Genomic DNA, 21,134 nt, shown 5'->3' on the forward strand with positions numbered 1-21,134 from the left:
ACTCCAAGGCCCAGAAGTGGATCCATGGTGAAAAGATCAAAGATGGGAGGGCCAGGCAAGTGAGGGAACAGGGCTGCCAGGGGCCACATCCCAGCACCCCAACCCCGCCCCCCCCAGCAAACTTCCAGAAATTGGGCCTCTGCTGCCCTCTAATGGTGAAGCCCTCTTGTGGCTCAGACGGTAAAGAGCCTGCCTGCAGTGCGGGAGACCTGGGTTCGATCCCTGGTTGGGAAGATCCCCTGGAGAACGAAGTGGCAACCCACTCCAGTAATCCTGCCTGGAAAATCTCATGGATGGAGGAGCCTAGCAGGTACAGTCCATGGGGTCGCAAAGAGTTGGACACGACTGAGCGACTTCACTTTCACTTTTCACTTTGCCCTCTAATGGAGGAAAGGAAGCCTCTGGAGCTGGCTGCTGGGGCCCCACCAACCTGGGTCCCCTAAAAATGGGGGCTGTGAGGGACCTTCCTGCCCCAGACCTTCTGTTTCCCTGGAGTCTTGAACTTGATTTCCCGCAGCCTCCAAAGCTCCCTGGCTGCCCTGTTCCCAGACCGCCACCCTCCATCCTACTGTTTCCCCAGTTCCCTTTGTTGCCCATGTTCTGATTCTGGTGCCCTGGTTCCTGGCCCTGCTGGAGTTCTGGTTCCGGAAGGTCTTCGCTGGGTGCCTCGGGCATGTCCTGCATCCGCCAGAGCCCGGGGCAAATGGACATCCGCAGAGGTGTGGTGAGCCTGGCCACAGGCGCCGGGGCCGTCTACCTCCTCTACAAGGCCATCAAGGCTGGCATAAAATGTCAGCCGCCCTTCTGCTCTGCCTCACCCATCTGCATCGCCCGTGAGTGTCCCCGCCCTGGGGAGAGGGCTCGGCCCCAGGAGGTACCTATTCCCCAGGTCTCCGGTGTTGGAGGGGCCCAAGGGGACTCCTCCACATTCCTCTCTTGTGCCTTTTTCACCTCCATCTTCCCCAGACCCACTCTAGAGATGCTGGGGCAGGGTGCCCAGGTAGTGGATGGCACTCAGGTGCATCCTCAGGAGTCATCTGGCAGGTCCCTAAATTCTGCATTCACTCTGGCATCTAGGATGGGTAGAAACCTGGTGTCAGCAGTTCTCCCCAAGGGAAAACCGGGGGACCTATGTGCCCAGAGCCTCCACTAACCTCTGTGACCGCTCAGTCAGTGCAAAGTTGAGAAAGAAACCCTTTCTGCAAGACTTTGTGTTGCCACCTGCTGGAATATCATTGCCATATACCAGTTATGATGAAACACGGTGTATGACTGCCATATGCCAGAAAGTTGTTACGGTAAAGGTACAAAACATTTTTGTTTATGATATGAATGATGCAGCATTAGAGGTGGTGCCCTTGTGCAGTGCACACCCTGATCAACTGTACATGGTGGTCCTGCCTATGGCAGGAAGTCTTCTCTTCAGAAAAGGCAAGGCAGCCTTGTCTCCCAGGTCCCTCTGCCCTGCTTCCCAATCCCCTTCTTTCATCACCTCTGAGTCCACAGCCTGAACCGGTCTGGGGTGGCTGTCTAGGCCTGGCAATCGAGCGAGAGCGACACGGGCGGGACTCAGGTGAGCTCCGGAGGCTTCTCAATTCTTTGGAATGCAAGCAGGATGCGTACACCAAGAGCATGATCCTACACAGCATCACGCGCTGTGTGTACTTGCTGGAGTCCGAGGTGAGGGAAGGGAGGCAGGAGACCCCTCCCCATCAGCCTGCCCCCTGGGGGCCACCAGTGTGTGTCCTGGTCCCCGCCCCACAACCCCCTGACTAGCCAGACCGTGTCCTGGGACCTGTCTCTCTGATGGTGGGAGGGGTTGTGTTGAGGGGTCTTGGTGAGAGGGCGTGTGTGGGGGGGAACCAGGACACCCGCTTCTCCTGCCTCTTCCGTCTCTCCTGGCACACTCTAGGCCTCTACTTGTACTAACGATGACGTCATGTTGGTGGGCTCCATGCTGGATGACAAGGACAACAGTGTCAAAATCCAAGCCCTGAACACACTTAAAGCTTTCTCTGGCATCAGAAAATTCAGGCTCAAAATCCAGGTGAGCCTAGCAATGAGGGTGGGGCAGAGCACGCGGGGCATCCATAGGCCGTGGGCCCTTTAGTGGGCTTAGGATGAATGGTCATGTTCCAGAAGTCTGTTTGGGTCTGAGTTTGAAAGCCAGAAATATGTTTTTCCTTGGAAATTGGTGGGAAAATGGTGATCAGTTTCCTAATAGGGGCAGAAAAGTCTTTGAATCCCAGGATAAAACTGAACTCGGTCCCTTGGAGAATCTCTGAACTGCAAACAGAAACCCCCTAGGTTCTTTCTGACACTAGCCAACTCTCTTGACACCAGCTGGGTGTCCTATAGTTCAGTTCTGACAAGTTTCCCTGGGGTTAGTACAGACCCCACCGCTGAAGGCTGAGTCCCATAGGACTGTCTCCCACTTCTGACCAACCAGCTGTAAAGTTGGACGTTCCCATGACCTCTCTCCTCAGACTTGATAATTCACTATAAAGAGTCACAGAATGCAGGAAAATGTTTTACTTATAGTTTATTATAAAAGATACAACTGAGGAGGGACTTCCCTGGTGGTTCAGTGGTTAAGACTCCGTGCTCCCAATTCAGGGAGTACAGGTTCGATCCCTGGTTGGCGAACTAAGATCCCACGTGACACGCACTTCGGAGCCAAGGGGAGAAAAGATACAACTGAGGAGCAGCCAAATGGAAGAGGTGCAAGGGCAGAATGTGGGGGAAAGGCTTCCATGCCTTCTTCAAGCCTGCCACCCTCCTAGCACCTTGATATATTCACCAACCCAAGTGCGATATATTCACCAACCCAAGGTTCTCCAAACCCTGTCGTGTAGGGGTATTTATGGAGGCTTTATTATGTAGGCATAATTGATTAATCATTGGCCATTGGTGATTGAACTCAGTCTCTAGCCCCACCCTTCTCCCCAGAGGTCAGGTATGGGGGTGAACGTTCCAGCCCCCTAATCCCAGCTGGGTCTTTCTGACCTCATGCAGCAGGAAGCCAGGGGTCTGCCTAGAGTTGCCTCATTAGCATAAATTCAGGGGTGATGGAAAGAGGCACATTATAAAAATCAAAAACACTCCTAGCAGGAAATTGCAAGGATTTTAGGAACTTTGTGCCTGCAATCAGGGACAAAAACTAGATATACTGTCAGACCACACCCCATGCTGTGTTGGTCTAGGGCTGGTGGCTGGACCACTAATGTTCTCACTACTACGATGCGGAGAAAACAGAAGCCACCAAATGTCAGTTCCCCCAGCTTCCTGCTGCTAGGCCTTCAGACTTACCTGTTACTCATCCTTTCCTGCTTTTCTGCTGGTGCCATGAAAAAAAGGCTTTCTTCCTGCCTGTGTTCAATGATCGTCTCAGTCCTGCATCCCCCTCCCCTGAGGGCCCCTCTCCTTGATTAAACTCTGTCTTGTATAACCTCCCCTGTCTCCTTCCCATTAGATTCAACAGGCTCTATTCCTTCCATCTTAAAAGGCAAAATCAGAAAACATCTTCCTTGACCTCTAATGACCTCTAATCTCTCCCTAGCAAATGATCTCTCCCAAAATATTTTACTTAAAAATGGCTAAAATATTCAAGACATGCGAACATTTTATGCGTGTTTGGTAACAATAAAACACCGGAACTTCCCTTGTGGTCCAGTGGCTGAGACTCCACATTCCCAATGCAGGGAGCCTAGGTTCGATCCCTGATCAGGGAACCAGATCCCACATGCTGCAACTAAAGATCCCTGTGCCAGCCACAGCCAAATAAATCAATAATAAATATTTAAAACAAAAACAGAACACACATAATCAGAACTCAGGCTAAGAAATAGAACATGACCAATTGGCTAGATGCCCCTGGACGCCCCTCCTTAATGCCGGCCTCCTCCCCCACCAGAGGCAATCATTCCTCTGCGTTTTGTTCATCAATTTCTTGATTGTCTTTGTAGTTTTATCATGTATGCATGTGTTATCATTTTCTAGCAGGTCACAGCAGCAGGCAAAAATAGGTAAAATATAATTGGAATGTTTTTATGCTTCAGGGATCTGAACGTCCGCAGTTTGCATTCTGTGGTTTGTCTTTTCCCTCCAACATTGAAAGATTCATCCTTATTGATAGGGACTGCTCTGTTTCTTTTTCATTGTTGTGTAGTATTGTAGTTCATGAATATCCTGCAGTTTTATTTATCCAGTTGCTCATGGGTAGTTAATTTGAGTCGTTTGCACATGGTGCCGTGAGCATTCATGTATGCATCGCCCTTGGGACATGGGAGACTTTCTCTAGGGCCTGTATGCAGTTGTGGGATGGTCAGGTGAAAGGCATGCCCAAACTTTTTGAGAAGGGCTGAATCAGTTTACACCTTCCACCAGCCCCGCATGAGTGTTTCTGTTGCATCATTTCTTCCCCAACACTTGGTCTTTTCACACTTTAAATTTTTTGCATCAGACTTTCTTTGGAGGAAAAAAAGGTTTTGAAGTCTCCACTTGATGGCTGCTTCTGCTTCATCTCTGAGCCCTCTCAGTTGTCCTAAGGCTGTGATTCTCATGCATATCAGAGTTGCCAAGAGAGCTGGTTAAAAATGAAGATTTCAGGGCATTCCACCCAGAGAACCAGTTCAACAGGGAAGCTTTGTTTTTCATAAGCCCCTCAGGAGATTCCAATGCAAGTGGCATGGGCACCACTGTTCCTTTCTTCCCCCAGGGTCTGTATGCTGAGGACCTAACTCTCTGGGTGAAAGCAGCCACTCCCTAGCCTCAGTTTCCACCTAGGTGTGCTCTCCTATGTCTCTGTCTAAAGCCTGCAGGCTCCCTTGACCTCCAGACCCATGGCCGGCCGCTCCACTTAGTCTGGAGACCCTCTGACCCAACATCCAAATGGAGCTTGCCCCTGTTCCCTGAGCCAGACCACCCTCTTGAGAGAGATCTGATCGCGTCAGTTCCCTGCTGGGTCTTCCTCAAGGCTCTCATCAGAAAATATATGACCAGGGACTTCCCTGGTGGTCCAGTGGCTAAGACTCAGCGCTCCCAATCCTGGGGACCCAGATTTGACCCCTGGTCAGGGAACTAGATCCTACATGCTGCACCTAAAGATCCTGCATGCCACAACTATGACCCAGCACAACCAAATAAAAATACACAAAAATTTTTTTAACGTGTACAACCAGCTCCACCTCCCTGCCCACACCCCAGCTGTTTACACTGTGTGTTTCAAGCTCTCTCCCCTCCCAGCTCTTGCACCTGAAAGCTCTTGCCTGAAAGCCCACCCCAGATTTGCTAACTCCTACCTGCCCTTCAGGTCTCAGCAGTCGGCGAGAGATGAGGGCAGGAAGGAGCAGGGTACTAATGGGAAGTGTGTGCTTCCCACTCCAGGCTTCTGGCGTCCTTCTTACATGCCTTACAAAGGTATATCTTGTAAGGTGCCTGCCTTTGGTAATAAGCCCCAAGCATCTGCAGCTCAGAAGCCAAGATCCCTTTTTTCATTCAACAGATGTATATTGAGCACTTCCTTCATGCTGGGGCACCGTGCTAGGCGTATGAGATACAACAGGGAATGGAACAAGAAGGAACCTTATCCCAAGCGAACTTAAATTCTAGCAGAAAGCAAGGCAGGCAATACACAAATAAATGAGGGCTTCCCTCGTGGTCCAGTGGTTAAGAGTCTGCCTTGCAATGCCTGGGACACAGGTTCGATCCCTGGTACAGGAAGATCCCACATCCCATGGAGCAACTAAGTCTGAGGGCAACAACAAAGAGCCAGTGCAGCCAAAAATAATTAAAAATCAACAAAAATCTTAAAAAAAAAAAAACCCTAAGTGAAACATATAGTGTTTCATGGGGGCAAATGCTATTGAGAAAAATCAATAAGTGGTAAAGAAGGCTGACATCAAGGTAATGCTGCAATTTCAAAGGAGAAAATCTTTTGGGTCTAGGGCTTGATAAAGAGGTCATATAAATGACACTGAAAGCACAATCTATAAAAGAAAAATGATGAACTTCATCAAAATTAAAAACATTTTTTTTTTAGTGAAAGACCCTGAGGATGAAAAGATAAGCTGCAGATTGAAAGAAAATAGTTGCAAACCACATATTTGACACAAGACTGGTATCTAGTTTATATAAAGAGCTCTGAAAACTCAATATTTTAAAAAATCCAGTTAGAAAATGGGCACAAGATATGGAAATATATCACTGAAGCAGATATACAACTGCAAATAAGCACATGAAGAAATGTTTAACATTTAACTAGACACTACTGCTGCTGCTGCTAAGTCACTTCAGTCGTGTCCGACTCTGTGTGATCCCATAGACAGCAGCCCACCATGCTCCCCCATCCCTGGGATTCTCCAGGCAAGAACACAAGTGGGTTGCCATTTCCTTCTCCAATGTGTGAAAGTGAAAAGTGAAAGTGAAGTCGCTCAGTTGTGTCCAACTCTTAGCAAGCCCATGGACCACAGCCTACCAGGCTCCTCCATCCATGGGATTTTCCAGGCAAGAATACTGGAGTGGGGTGCCATTGCCTTCTCCTAACTAGACACTAGGGAAATGCAAACTTAAGACCACAACAAAATATTACTATATACCTACTAGATGATCTAAACTAAAAAATTAGTGACAGTACCAAATGCAGGTGAAGATGGAGAGAAACCGAACCTCTCATACGTGGCTGGTGGGAATGTAAAACGGTAAAGCAGCCACTCTGGAAAATAGTTTGGTAGTTTAAAAACAAAAAACTCTACATTTACCGTGCAAACCACGGATTCCACTCTTGAGCGTTTATCCTGGAGAAATAGAAACTTACATCGGTATAAAACCTGTTCACAGCAGCTTCATTTGTAACAGTCAAAAGGGGAAATAACCACAATGGCTCTTAATAGATAAATGACTAAGCAAACTGGTAATCTAGTATTATAGAACCTCACTCGGTAATGAAAAGGAATGGCCTATTGATACACACGACAACTTGGATGGATCCCAAGGACATTATACTGAGTGGAAAACATCAGCTTCAGATTACAAAATATGCTTCCATTTATATAACCTCAAAATTGACAAAATCAGAGAGGTGGAGAACAGATTGGTGGCCCACACTGGTGAGGGCTGGTTTTGATGGGCAGGGGTAAAGTGTGACAATAAGATCACCCACAAGGGTGATCTGTGGTGATTCTGATGGAATAATCTGTTGACTGCGGTGGTGGTTACATGAATCTACATACATGATAAAATGACACAGAACTATACATAGATATTGTACTAATACCATTTCCCTGGTTTTGATACTGTAATTATTTAAGATGTAACTATGGAGGGAAACTGGGTGGAAGGCACATTGGGACCTCTCTGTTTTTGCAACTTCTAGTGAACTTATAATCATTTGAAAATAAAAATTTAAAAACAAAAAGTGTGTTCCATGTGACAGTGGTATAGGAAAAAATAAAAGGGGGGTGGATAAGGAAGGCGGGGATGGGAGTGGTGTTCTCATCTTAGAGGAGGGAGTGGTCAGGGAAGGCCCCCACCCCCGAGAAGGTGACATTAAATAGCAAAGTCTTGAAGGAGGTAAGAGTCAGAGTGAGCTACGAATATCTGGAGGGAGAGCATTCTAAGCAGACGGACCAGCTTGTGCAAAGACCCTAAGATAAGTGTGTACCTGGCGTTTTCAGGGAGCGGCTGGGGCCATTGTGATGGAAACCATGGGGGCAGAGGAGAGAAAAGGAGATGAGGCAAAGAAGTAATGGGGGGAACAGGGGAAGATTACATCAGACCATGTAAGCCACTGTAAGGTTTTTAGCCTTTATCCTGAATGAACCAGCGACTCTGGAGCAGAGGAGTGAATGTCCAGCCCGTGTGCTGTTCTGAGAATAGATGCAGGGAAAAGGCTGGAAGCAGAGAGGAGGAGGCTACTGCAGAAACCTGGGGGAGAGGTGCTGCTGCTGGCTTGGAACAGGGTGGTGGAAGGGGTATGGCGAGGAGTCGCTTGATTGTTGGTCGATTTTGAAGGTAGAGCCAGCAGGATTTTCTGAAGGATTAGAAAAGGGTGTAAAAGGAGTCAAGGAAGACCAGGGAGTTTTGGTCTGAGTAACTGGAAGGCAGGTGTAACCAACAGTGGAGACAGGAAGGGTGGTGGAGACAGCAGGTGTGGGGATGGGAATGTGTTAACTCAGAGGTTCAGTAAGATCTGGGAAAGAAGTGGAATTGGCACTTGGATCTATGAGTCTGGAGTTTGGGGAGAGGTCTGGGCTAGAGACAGGAACTTGAAAGGCATCAGCATATGGATAGTCTTTAACACTGAGTCTGTGAGTCTTTAACACCGTGTCACTAAGGGAGGAAGAGAGAAGAGGAGGTTGGCAGAAGAACTGGGGAAAGAAGCTTGTGACAGAGAAGTCGAGTGAAGACAGATTTTCAAGGAGGTGGGAGGGGTCAACTAGGTCAAACCATGGGGAGAGTTTAAGTTGGGGAACTGTCTGTGGGGTCGGCTCAGTTGTCGTGAGTGGAGGCAGAGGGTGGGCTGATGTTGAGGGTCATCCTGTGAAGGCAGGAAACCCTTCTCTTCTCCCCCCGCCCCTCCCCAGGAACACGCCATCAAGGTGCTGGAACTGATCTCCACCATCTGGGACTCAGAGCTACACATTGCAGGCCTCAGACTCCTCAACAACTTCCCGCTGCCTGACTTTGTGCATCCACAGCTGCGACGGGTGATGCCTGCCTTGATGGAGATTCTGCAATCGGACTATATCCTGGCACAGGTGCCTGAGGACGGGGGCCCAGGCCCCGACCCCCTGCCCGGCCCTGGCACAACGCCTAGAGGGAAGAGCAGAGATTCGTGTCATCCCTGCTCAGGCCCACCTGCCTTCTCACGTGTGACCCTTTCCTTTGTTCAGGTGCAAGCCATACGATTGCTGAGCACCCTGGCACAGAAGAACGACCTTCTCTATGATATTCTGAACTGCCACGTGAGAAAGGAACTGCTAGGCGGGCCGATGGGTGCTAACTCAGATATTGGGAAAGGAGGAATCGTGGGTTCTTCAGGCAGACTGAGCCCTGATAAGAGCATCTTGTTCCTCTTTCTGCCCCTGCACTAGATACATCTTGCCAACCACCCTGCTCCTGTCCTCTCAATAGAATCAGATTTTCCTTTGAGGGACTTTCTGAACTCTGAGAGTCAGGAACACAGGTGACACAAATTAGTCTAGGTATTTTAATAATAGGGGAAAATTACTTACAACATTGTGAAAAGATTGCTACCATCTAATTTATTAACACAACTATCTCCTCACTTCACGTATTTGTTTGTTTTTGGTGAGAACATTTAAGTTCCATTCTCTTAGCTAATTTCAATTATATAATACAGTATTATTAATATCAACTATAGTCACCATGTTTTGTATTAGATCCTCAGATCTTTTTCATCTTTTAGCTAAAAGTATGTACCCTTTTGGGCTTCCCTGGTGGCTCAGACGGTAAAGAATCCACCTGCAATGCGGGAGACCTGGGTTCGATCCCTGGGTTGGGAAGATCTCCTGGAGGAGGGCATGGCAACCCACTCCAGTGTTTTTGCCTGGAGAATCCCCATGGACAGAGGAGCCTGGGGTTGCAAAGAATCGGACACGACTAAGCACAACACATGTACCCTTTCACTAACCTTTCCCTGTTTCCCACGCCCCACCCCAGCCCCCAGCAACTACTTTCCTACTGTTTATATGTTTGACTTTTTTTTTTTTTTTTTTAATATTCCACATGTAAGTGATCCTATGCAGTATTTGTCTTTCTCTATCTGGCTTATCTCACTTAGCATAGTGTTCCCTGAGTCCATCCATCTTGTCACAAATAGCAGGATTTCCTTCTTAGAACTGAATAATTATAAAGAAAAAAGGACATATCTACCACTATAGTGGAAGATTTGGAAGGTTTTAACTATTGTTTCAGCAATTAATAGATAAATATCTTAAACTAGTAAGGTTCACCTGCTGCAAATAACACAAATAAGCTTAAGCCATTAGATATATCCGGAACACTTGACAATTAGTACATGCACATTCCTCTCAAGTACACAAAGTATTTACAAACATTAATCACATGCTAAGCTTTAAAAGGAAGCTCAACAAACTTCCCTGAATCAATATTATCATATTACTCATGTTTTATGACCACAATGGAATTATGTTAGAGAATGATATTGAAAACCAAAAGATTCTGACACAGTCACATCTGAAACTCAGGTATATTGGGCAGCTGAGGCAGCAGGAGGATGGAGGAACTTTAGAACTTGCCTTGGACTTGATTCCTCGCTGCATCCTGCTCACAGGTACACTCCAACTTCCTGAACCTGTTCCAGTCCACACAGCCTGGGAGTCTGCTGTTTGAGGTCCTGGTGTTTGCAGAGCGGCTGAGCGAAGGCCGGAGTTCACCCCACTACCGCGCCGTGAAGTGGCATTACAACGAACAGTCTTTACACGAAGCTCTCTTTGGGGACGACTCACGACTGGCAGACCGGCTGCTCGCCTTGGTCATCCACCCTGAGGAGGATGTTCAGATCCAGGCCTGCAAAGTCATAGTCAGCCTGCAGTGCCCCCAGGACGTGGGGATCCGGCCTTCCTGCCCACCCAGCCATTCCTGCTTTAATAACGGGGAATAAAATTACGGAGAGCCAATAAATGAGTGTGGGAGAGGAGGTCGGGGGGCCGTGTCTGTGCTGGGCCTTCCGGGCTGGGTGGGGATTTTAGCTGCATAACCGCCTGTCAGAGCGCGGGCCTGTCTCCTCAGACGCATCCCCACTTCCCTGTTCAGTTAGACAGACTCCCTCCTCTTGCTGCTTTCTAAAATTTATTTATTGTGACCAGACCATGCAGCATGTGGGATCTAAGCCTGCACCCCCTGCAGTGGAAGTGTGGGCTCTTAACAACTGGACAGCCAAAGAAGTCCCTTATTTTTGGGGGGTGATCATTTTTATTGGTGTATAGTTGATTTATAGTGTTGTAATAGTTTCCGCTATACAGCAAAGTGAGTCAGTTACACATATACCTACTCTTTAAAAATTTTTTATTTTGTATTGGGGTGTAGCCGAGTAACAAACAATGTTGTGATAGTTTAAGGTGAACAGTGAAGGGACTCAGCCATGCATATACATGTATCCATTCTCCCCAAACTTCCCTCCTGTCCAGGCTGCCATATAACACTGAGCAGAGTTCCATGTACTATACAGTAGATCCTTGTTGGTTATCCACTTTCAATACAAGAGTGTGTACATGTGCATCCCTAACTATCCCTTCCCCTCATCCTTCCCCTGGCAACCATAAGCTTGTTCTTGAAGTCTGTGAATCTGTTTCTGTTTTGGAAGTTCATTTGTATCATTTCTTTCTAGATTCCACATATAAGTATATGTGGAATATACATACATAAGTGTGTACTATACATACATAAGTATATGTACATAAATACATACATATGTACATACATAAGAACTATACATACATAAGTATAACTATGTCACATGATATTTCTCCTTCTCTATCTGACTTACTCCACTCAGTATGACACTTTCTGGGTCTGTCCATGTTGCTGCAAATGGCACTATTTCATTCTTTTTAATGACAGTAATATTCCATTGTATATATGTACCACATCTGTATCCATTCCTCTGTTGATGGACGTTTAGGCTGCTTCCATGTCTTGGCTATTTTAAACAGTGCTGCAGTGAACACAGGTGCATGTATCCTTTCAGATCATGCTTTTCTCCCAATATATGCTCAGGAGTGGGATTGCATGCTCATATAGTAGCACTGTTTTTAGTTTTTTTAAGGAACCTCCATACTGTTCTCTGTGGTGGCCATACCAATTTACATTCCCACCAGCGCTGCAGGAGTGTTCCCTTATCTCCACAGCCTCTCGAGCATTTACTGTTTGTGGATTTTTTGATGATAGCCATTCTGACTGGTGTGAGGTGACAGTGTGGTTTTGATTTGCATCTCTCTAATAATTAGCAATGTTGAACATCTTTTCATGTACCTGTTGGCCATCTGTGCATCTTCTTTGGAGAAATGTCTGTCTAGGTCTTCTGCCCATTGTTTGAGCGCATGTAGGTCATTACAGAGTCCCGAGTAGAGATCTCTGCTATACAGTAAGTTCTTATTAGTTACCTGTTGTATATGTAGTAGCGTGTGTATGTCCCAATCCCAATCTCCCAATGTATCCCTCCCCGTCTCTTGCTGCTTTTAAATTTGAATGTGGAGCCAATGCTTTCAGGGAGTTTCAGGGAGAGGGTGGGTTTGGGGACTGAGGCCAGAGATAATCAGTGAGAGAGACTGTGGCATTGTAGACGGTATAGCCCTGGATTACTCAGAATGGGCTGGGCTACACAACAGTAACAGCAACTGCCAAATCTCAGGGCTTAAAAATGGCCCCGGAAAAAAAAGAAAAAAAAAAAAATGGCCCCAGTTATTTCTTTTTCTTACCACATGCTCCTGAGAAGTCAGCTGAGGGGGTGGAGGGGCAGGAAAAGTGACTTGCTCAAGGTCACATGACTGCTCTGGGGCAGAAATAGGAGTGGAACCTCCTAATTTTTACTGGGCTTTTTCTTTCATATTCTTTGGCTTGAGCCCCGTGAGAGGAGACCATGGATTCTAAGTCAGAGTCTGTGGCAGTTGAGAAAGACCTCAATGCTTCTGGATTTTAGAGGCCAGTTTAGGACTGAACTATGAGCAAATCTGTCCCCACTGTTTACCTGATCCAAGACCCCATCACTTGAGTGGATGGATGGTGGGTGGAAGGGTATAGGTTAGGATATGCTGATCAGAGAGCCAGATTTTTTTAATGTTTTATTATGAAAACTTGCAAAACATGTGGGAAAGTAGAAACCTTTGTGGACACTCATCCAGGCTCAGCAACCATTGATGCAAGATTGATTTCATTTTATCCACCTACTTTTTCACCAAGATAGCCAGTTCTTACTAAGGGACCATCCTTATCACCATCTCCCCAAGTTTGATCAGCATCTCTGGGTGAACAATCACTACCAGATCTGAATCACCAGCTCTCTTCTTTCTCCTGGGCTCAGGACTTAGGCTGCTCCTCCCTGCTACTTGGCTACAGTAGTCATTTTGACAATGGAACTTGTCAAATGCCAACCTCATCCTACCCACCTCTCTGCCAGCTCCTCCATTCTCCCATGTCACCAGCAAGGTATGGGGAGTCACCTTAAATTCTCTTCCCCATCACATGCGCCAATTCCCACTGCTCTACTCTCCCCCACGTCAGGACTTCTGGGAAGTCATTCTCCTATTTCTGTCCTCCATTCTCCAGTCCTACACACTGCAAACTAATCTTTGAATCCCACACTGGGACTTACCTGGCAGTGCAGTGGTTAAGATTCTGTGCTTCCACTGCTTCAGGCATGAGTTTGATCCCTGGTCAGGGAACTAAGATCCCACATGCAATGCGATGTGGCATGGCCAAAAAATTAAAAAAAAAAAAAGATCAAAACCCCACATTGCACCATCCTCAAAAACCTTCAGAGGTTCCCCACCACCAAAGTGAACTTTTCTCAGCCCCAAAGCTAAGTCACCTGATCTGACAAGTGCAAGTATACCTACATGGAAAGCAGACAGGATTTTGTCCTGGAAGGTATGGTCACTGGAGCCCTTTGCTACATAATAGCACCAAATGAATTCGGTTTGCATTTAAGGCCCTTCAGCATCTGTTCATCCTGCCTGCCACTAGCCAAGCATGTCAGCACTCTTCACTAGTCAAACGGGAGCTAACAAGTCACAGCTGACCTAATCCTGTCATGTTTAGTCTTGCCCCTGAGGTTTTGATGCAAACTTCTCCCTGCCTACAGGGCTTGTCTTCCTGCTTTCCCATGGGCTTTGTCCCCATGACCTGTGGTAGTCTAGAGTTTTCTTCAACTGTATCTGCTTTTGAGGCTTCCAGCAGCACTTCTCATCTGAGTCTCTCATGTGGCATTTGGCAAATTAAAGCTTGGGTCTTATAAATTTTGTTCTTTTTGCAGTAGGTCCTATCTGACTGCTTATAAAAGGCTTGAAGGAAAAGCCTGCTATGGGCAGGCACATGGTAACAATTAGCCGATGGTAATGAAAGGAGAGCTGGCAGTGGACAATGACATGGGGTGTGCTGTGTTGGTTATTGGTTGCTGCATAACAAATTATGGCAAAACTTAGTGTATCAGTCTGAGTCCAATCAAGGGAGAGAAACCACACCATAATTTGAACAGGGAGATTTAAAAATAATTGTTAGTCCAATCCCCTGTTATAAGAAATGAAGAATTGGTTAGTTAGGAGTAAAGTGAAAGTGTTGGTCGCTCAGTTGTGTCTGACTCTTTGTGACCCCATGGACTGTAGCCCTCCAGGCTCCTCTGTCCATGGAATTCTCCAGGCAAGAATACTGGAGTGGGTAGCCCTGCCCTTCTCCAGGGGATCTTCCCAACCCAGGGATCGAACTCCCGTCTCCTGCATTGCAGGCGGATTCTTTACCGTCTGAGCCACCAGGGAAGCCCAGTAAGGAGTAAAGAGAACTCTAAATACATGAACGGCAGACACAGCAGCAGCCCTTACACCCAAGACTAAGGCTGAAACAGAGCATTCCAGGAAGTGATACCTGCCTCCTACCTCAAGGTTGACAATCAAGATCCTGTTGAAGAGAACAGTCTGTGGCTTGCCAGATAGCAGGAAGGTCACGTTGGTGTCATGCTAGGGGCACTTGCAGAAGTCTGCCTTCTTAGATGCCAGGGAGAGCTCTTCTCAGGGATGTGTCGAGCCAAAGGCGCTCAGCCCACGACAAAACCGCCTGGGCAGGGAACAGGAGCCCCCCCTCCTCGGAACAGGAGAACCCATGAGTGCTGCAGGAACCTCCGGCTGGAGAAGCCACGTGCCCAGCAGGTACCGGATGCTGGAGAAGCTGCAGGAGGTGGAGGCACTCTGCTGACACTGCTGCCCGGGAGGCAGTGCCAGGAGGACCTGCTGGTCACCGGGTTTTGCTGACCGCTGCAGGACCTGGGCACTGGTGAAGCCGTTGGCGCTGAAGGAACCTGCCCGTCAAGTACGCTAGAACAGGGAAGCAGAAATCTCCTCCTCCTGCCCTGTCTCTCCAGCTCCTTTCCTCTTAACAACCTAAAACATCGATAAGCGCTTGTTAGCTCTCGAAGGAATTTGAGAGTCATCTTGACTTGGTGCTTCTGATTCACTCAAGTTGTTCTTGAGGTCAAGTTCCATTGGCCAGGATTGCAGTCATCTGAAGACTTGACTGGGGCCGGAGGGTGACTTCCAAGAGGCCCACTCATGTGGCTGGCAAGTTGGTGCTGGCAGCTAGCATGAGGCCTCAGTTTGTCTACACATGGGCATCTTCACAAGGATGCTTGAGCATCCTCGTGACATAGCAGCTGGCTTCTCCTAGAGTGAATCATCCAACAGAGCACAGGGCAAAAGCTGCTGTGCCTTTTCTGGCCTAACTTCGGAAGTCATACATTATCACTTTCACCACCTTCTATTTGTTAGAAGGGAGTCTCTAGGTCCAGTTCACATTCAAGACAAGGGGAGTTAGGTGCTACCTTTTGAAGAGTGTCAAACACTTTGTGAGTATTTAAAAGTCATCACAGGGTGACCAAACAGAAGGAAATCCAAAAAGAGTGGATATATGTATGTGTATAGCTGATTCACTTTGCGGTACAGCAGGAACTAATATATTATTAAGCAACTATATGCTAATAAAAAAAGAAAAGGCCTGCCACAGGCGGCATCCGTCAGCAAGGACCAGGGGATTCCCTGGCAGTCCAATGGTTAGAATGTAGTGCTTTCACTGCCATGAATGTGAATATGTTAGTCACTCAGCCGTGTCTGACTCTTTGCGACCCCATTATAGCCTGCCAGGCTCCTCTGTCCATGGGATTCTCCAGGCAAGAATACTGGAATGGATTGCCATTCCCTTCTCCAGGGGATCTTCCAGAGCCAGGAATCAAACCCAGGTCTCCTCCATTGCAGGCAGATTCTCTATCATCTGAGCCATCTGAGTTCACTGCCATGGCCTGGGTTCAATCCCTGAGGTCTGAGAAGTAAGGTCCCACAAACTGCGAGGTGCCACCAAAAAAGACAAGACAAAAATCAACAAGGACAAATCTGCACTCAGCAGCTAGACGCGCCTGTTTTCCCTCTGGGAGGTTCTCTGCCAAAGAGAAGAGAAAGTTCACACCGATGGTTGCCACCTATCTATCCCATCCCTCAGTCTGACTTCCAGCTGGTTAGCTTGTTTCGTTATCTGCAGAGTTATTTTATCTTTGGGCAGTTATTTCTCCAAAGAAACATCTCTTTCCATCTTTTCAATTGATTCTAAGAAGACTTCAGAGAAGAGATGGGCTTGAATGAGATCTGGAGAGAGGGAAGAGCTTTCCAGGGTGGGAAACTATTACACTTGAAATTTTACTGAAAGGGAAGTCAGAGTTTCCTCTGATGAGATTATGAGATGGGCTGGGGTGCTGGTAGATGGTATTTGGCCAGGCAGACTGCCAATTACTCCTATAACTGATTTCCTGAAGGAGACGCCTGACAGACAGAGATGAGGTAACGCCCATTCCCACTGGATTGCTTCCAGCAGGATCCCAACACAGGGTCTCAAGCAAACAGGGCTGGCGTCCTCGGCTTTATCTTAAGACTTAAAACAGCCTCTCTTCTCTAAACTCCCATGTTACCACTGCTCTTGTGTAATTTTCTCCCCTTGAATGTGAACTGGACCTGGTGACTTGCTTCTTACCAGTAGGATATGGCTGTCAGGCTGCACCTTGCAGGCCTGCAAGTCTTGTGATTGCCTAGCCTCACGAGTGAAGAAAGAGCTTGGAGACAGTAACAGAGAGATAGGGCATCTTACCTGTGTGAAACAGAAGGTCTTGGAGCAACAGCCCACCGTTACAGCAGAGACCAGGCAGAGCACAACCACCACCTTCGCTACTTGGAGAAGAATGAGGCAAATAGTTATAGGGGGACTGACGTCAGGTTGACGCATCAGTTAGTTACCAGGGAAACCATCAGCTGGGGCATGACCCTCACAGCCGCTCAGATTAACGACCATCACAAGGAAGGTATTTCCCTTAATAAACTAGCAGGTGGAGCCCCTCTGGCTGAGGGATTAGATCAGCCACTAGCTGGGGCAGGGGGCAAGCACGTTCATGCAAGTAGGGTGCAGGTGAAACAGGGTCTGGTCGAGCAGGAGATGTACAAAGAGCAAGAGAACAGGCATCTTGAGTGGCCTGATCATGCAATGGCCAAGTGAGGAACTGTCACTTTAAAGATCAGATTACAGGGACTTCCCTGGTGGTATAGTGACGGAAACTCCATGCTTCCAATGGAGGGGGCCTGGGTTCGATCCCTGGTCAGGGAGCTAGATCCCACATGCCGAAACTAAGAGTTTGCATGCCGCACTAAAGATCCTGTGTGTCACAACAAAGATTGAAGATCCCACATGCCACAGCCAAAAAAAAAATATTAGACTACAAAACACTGTGACTCCCATCTCGCTTCCATTCTTTTTCTTTCACTGGTTTGTGCTGACGAAACCAATGACTGTGTTGTGAGCTATCCTATGGAAAGGACAGCCAACAGCCTGCGAAGAACTGAAGCTGTCGGTCCAACAACCTGCAAGGAACTTAACTCTGCCAACTACCACCTGTGTAAACTTAGAAGTAGCTCCACTCCCAGTGGAGTCTGAAGGTGACTGCATCCCCTGCCGACACCTTGATGGCAACCTGTGAACAGACCCAGAGCCAGGGGACCCAGCCAAGTTGTGGCTGCGTTCCTGACACACAGAAATCTGTGAAGTAATAAATGATGTGTTAAGCCACTAACTTTTGGGGTAATTCATTATGCAACAGTAAGTAACGAATGCAACAAGCGACTCTTCCAAAGGTCTTGCCACTGGTTCATTCCTTCCACTCAAGAATGAGAACAAAAATCACCAATACCACACTCAAGTGTGAGACTTTTAATGCCCATGACCCCTGCCCACCAATAACTATGGCCCTTCAAATGTCCTGGAACACAACACAGTTTCCTTTGAGAGAAAAAGGAAGTGGGTAGAGAGAGCTTTTACCCTCTATGATACCTGCTTCCATGGATCCAAAGGGTGAACCAAAATGCCACCCTGGAAGGTCCCGTTTTTCTTCTCAGATGTCCTCCCTTCCTCCTAACCCCAGAGAGTCTCAGTCAGCGGCATCTCACAACATCTTGTTTCCTTGAGCTGGGCCAAGGACTCCTGCAGCTGAAACTAAGTAGAAGTGCCTGTCTTTCTTTAAAGTAGGAGGAAAAAGTGAAAAGGTATTTTTTCACCTAAATGTTTGGCACCTGCTATAGCTTATCTGCCAACGAGTAACAGATTTCAAAATGAGTGAGCAAGGAGCAAGCAAACAGTAATAGAAAAACATAGAAATGTGATTTCTTAAAATAGTTTACAAGTCATTGTTCAAGATACAGTGACCTAGATACATACAATAGAGTAAAAGGAGGGAAGGAAGGCAGAGAAAGAAAGCCGAGTTCATGAACTTGGGTCCCATCTCTGGCATTTCCTGGTGTTCTATGAGAGCACTGGGGCGTCGAGGCTGCCAGAGCAAGTGTGAGAACCTCAGCTACTTTCAAGGCAGTGAGCTGGTTCCCAAGATCTGACCTCTGGATGGACCCTCAGGGAAAATTCTCCAAGGCTGGGGGCACCATCATTGGAAAGTGGGGAGGAGGTGCTATGTAACAGATCCTGTCTCCGAAGACTAGAAACTGTCAAGGTTAACTGCCCAGCTCCAGTGTGATACTCTGGGCAAATGGCTGGCAAACTTTTTTTATTTCCAAGGGTTGTATGTAAATTGTGAGACACTGTGGCCCAACCCTGTCGGTCTAGATTGACAAAGAATGACAAAGGGAAATGAATCCTTATTGGAGGGTCTCTCTACTCTCATATCACTCTGGGTACTTGTATTCTGGGAGGGGGAGGGTGCTGGAGTCAAATGTGAGTCCAGGAGACAGGACATAGAATGGAGATGGCATGGTTAAGATTAGACAGGGCTCTGTAAGTATGACGTATGGAATTAGAAAGCATACCTCCTGGCAAATACAGATATACACACACACATATATATACATATATATACTTTAGACTGTGGCCCATGTCTGATTTTTACCCGGGCACACGGGTTCCTAGAGTAGACACTGCATTTCCTAGTTTTTCTTGCAGCTAGGCTCTGTCATGTGACCATGATTGACTGATGGAGTGGAGAGTATTAAAGCAAACAGCCAGGCCCCCCCACACCCACCCTCATCCTTCACTTCATACCTGAAATATGAACAGGTTATAAGGCTATCTTTGACCAGGCTGATGAAGAGAATGATTATAGATGCCAGAGCAGTGAAACTAAAGCAGCCTGGACTGCTGAGACCATGAGACCCCCATTTTCACCTTGGACTGCATATCCTTGGGATGTTATGGGAAAGAGAAATAAACTTCCGTCTTAGAGTAAGCCGTTGGTTCCGTGGTTTCTTTTGCTGCAGCCAAACCTATTTGTATATCCTACAGCTCTGTCTTGGTAAAGGAAATTCTGCTATTAGTAATTTATTTGTTTCATAATTTTCTTATTAGACAAATATTTTTCAAGCTTTGAGTGCTCCTTCTGTATCCTCTTAAGTAGGAGCTGGCAGGTGAGCACAGAGCTGGGTACCAGGGACGGGAGCGAGTTGGGTCCATCAAAGAGTAAACTCATCTATCCGCCCATCTTTCCTAGGACCATCTTTTTTTTGGCCAAACCATGTGGCATATGGGATCTTAGTTCCCTGACCAGGAATTGAACCACTGGACTACCAGGAAATTCTCTCCCAGGACCATTTTTTGCTTGGGTTTCCACAAATGGCAGTTATCATCATCTGTCTGTGAAGCAACTGTTTTTAGAGGGGGAAATGATGATTGCCATGGAAACTGAGAAGGGGGTGAGCAAGTTCAAGTGACCGATGACTGAAAGAGGACAGCGCTCCTAATCAGCAGCTCCTGGACCCCGGGCATTAGTTCAGTAAGGACTGACAATGGCACAGGGCAGAGGGAGCGTTCTCTCTGGACTGTAGCTGGAAGGAAAGGACAAGGGGGCAGGAAGGGGAAACTCACCTTTCTGAGAGTGCACCGGGGTGGGCGTGCAAGTTAGGGAGGGAGAAGGTTGGGAGGCATGGGATTTCCCTAACAAATTCCCGAGGTGGGGGTGGCGCAAAACCCTTGATCCATGGAGATGTGATTTAAAAAAAAAAAAAAACAACACCCAACATGTTAAATATGTATGAAAGAGAAGCAGGGAGTTCCCTGGTGGTCCAGTGGTTAGAACTCTGTGCTTTCACTGCCAAGGGCATGGGTTCAATCCCTGGTCAGGGAACTAATATAATCGAAGCTGCATGACATGGCCAAAAAAAGAAAGAGAGAAGCACAGAAATAAAAAGCATAGGTTGACATTCAAAGTGATCTGTAGCTGTAAACATTGAAAAGTTTTCCTATAGAGAGAAATCAACCTCCACCCCATTCAAGTAACCCATGCCACATCCAGACATTTTGTCCCAGTGGTGGCTGATGTAGATTGACTTGTTTTGGCCTTTGTTGCACCTCCTCCCTGGACCTTAGGGCTGGAAATGTGGGAGACATTTTTCTTCTTTTAGGCCCGTGACAGAGCAAATACAGGCAATACTTTTTGATGGCAGCTTTCTGATTCTGAGAGCACAGCTAAGGGGTGTGTTTCCTGGGGCCCACAGTCACAGCAATGGCCTCCTGACTCCCATCCTGCTAATAGTGGCAGAGCTGGTAGCTTCCTTGGCAGCTCAGTTTTTAAATAAATTTTATTCCAGGAAGTTCAGCCTAGATTCTACCCCTCAAATCCTTGTGAAGACTTTATAAGCCCTCAGTTACTATATTATATCCCTTTCTGCTTAAAATAGGCACAGTGGTGTCTGTTATCTGCAACTGAATTCTGATGATGAAGTGTTGCTAAAATGTTTGTTAAATGAATGAATGAATGAATGGGCAATGGAGGCTGCCAAGGTATCTACACTGGGTTAGGCAGTCAAACTAGTTGGACTCAATACAGGCATAAGTGGGCAGTGAAATCAATTTGAAAT

General features: G+C 47.1%; 1 protein-coding gene across 3 annotated transcripts; it reads left to right on the forward strand.

Annotated features, from left to right (window-relative positions):
- The first annotated feature begins 280 nt into the window (after window positions 1-280).
- Window positions 281-10,680, forward strand: ARMC12 (armadillo repeat containing 12). 3 transcript variants are annotated; one of them, XM_043450890.1, is made up of 7 exons: window positions 281-310; window positions 581-833; window positions 1,535-1,680; window positions 1,913-2,047; window positions 8,583-8,756; window positions 8,892-8,963; window positions 10,316-10,680. In XM_043450890.1, exons 2-7 carry the CDS (start codon window positions 674-676, stop codon window positions 10,643-10,645), a joined length of 1,017 nt encoding a protein of 338 aa, XP_043306825.1. In that variant the 5' UTR covers window positions 281-310; window positions 581-673; the 3' UTR covers window positions 10,646-10,680. The 3 variants fall into 3 exon arrangements, with proteins under 3 accessions (XP_043306825.1, XP_043306826.1, XP_043306824.1); XM_043450891.1 differs by having other exon boundaries at window positions 304-907; window positions 1,507-1,680; XM_043450889.1 differs by having other exon boundaries at window positions 304-833.
- Window positions 10,681-21,134: the final 10,454 nt, after the last annotated feature.

This window comes from Cervus canadensis, chromosome 28 (assembly GCF_019320065.1).
Source record: "Cervus canadensis isolate Bull #8, Minnesota chromosome 28, ASM1932006v1, whole genome shotgun sequence".
In the NCBI taxonomy this organism is placed as follows: Eukaryota; Metazoa; Chordata; class Mammalia; order Artiodactyla; family Cervidae; genus Cervus; species Cervus canadensis.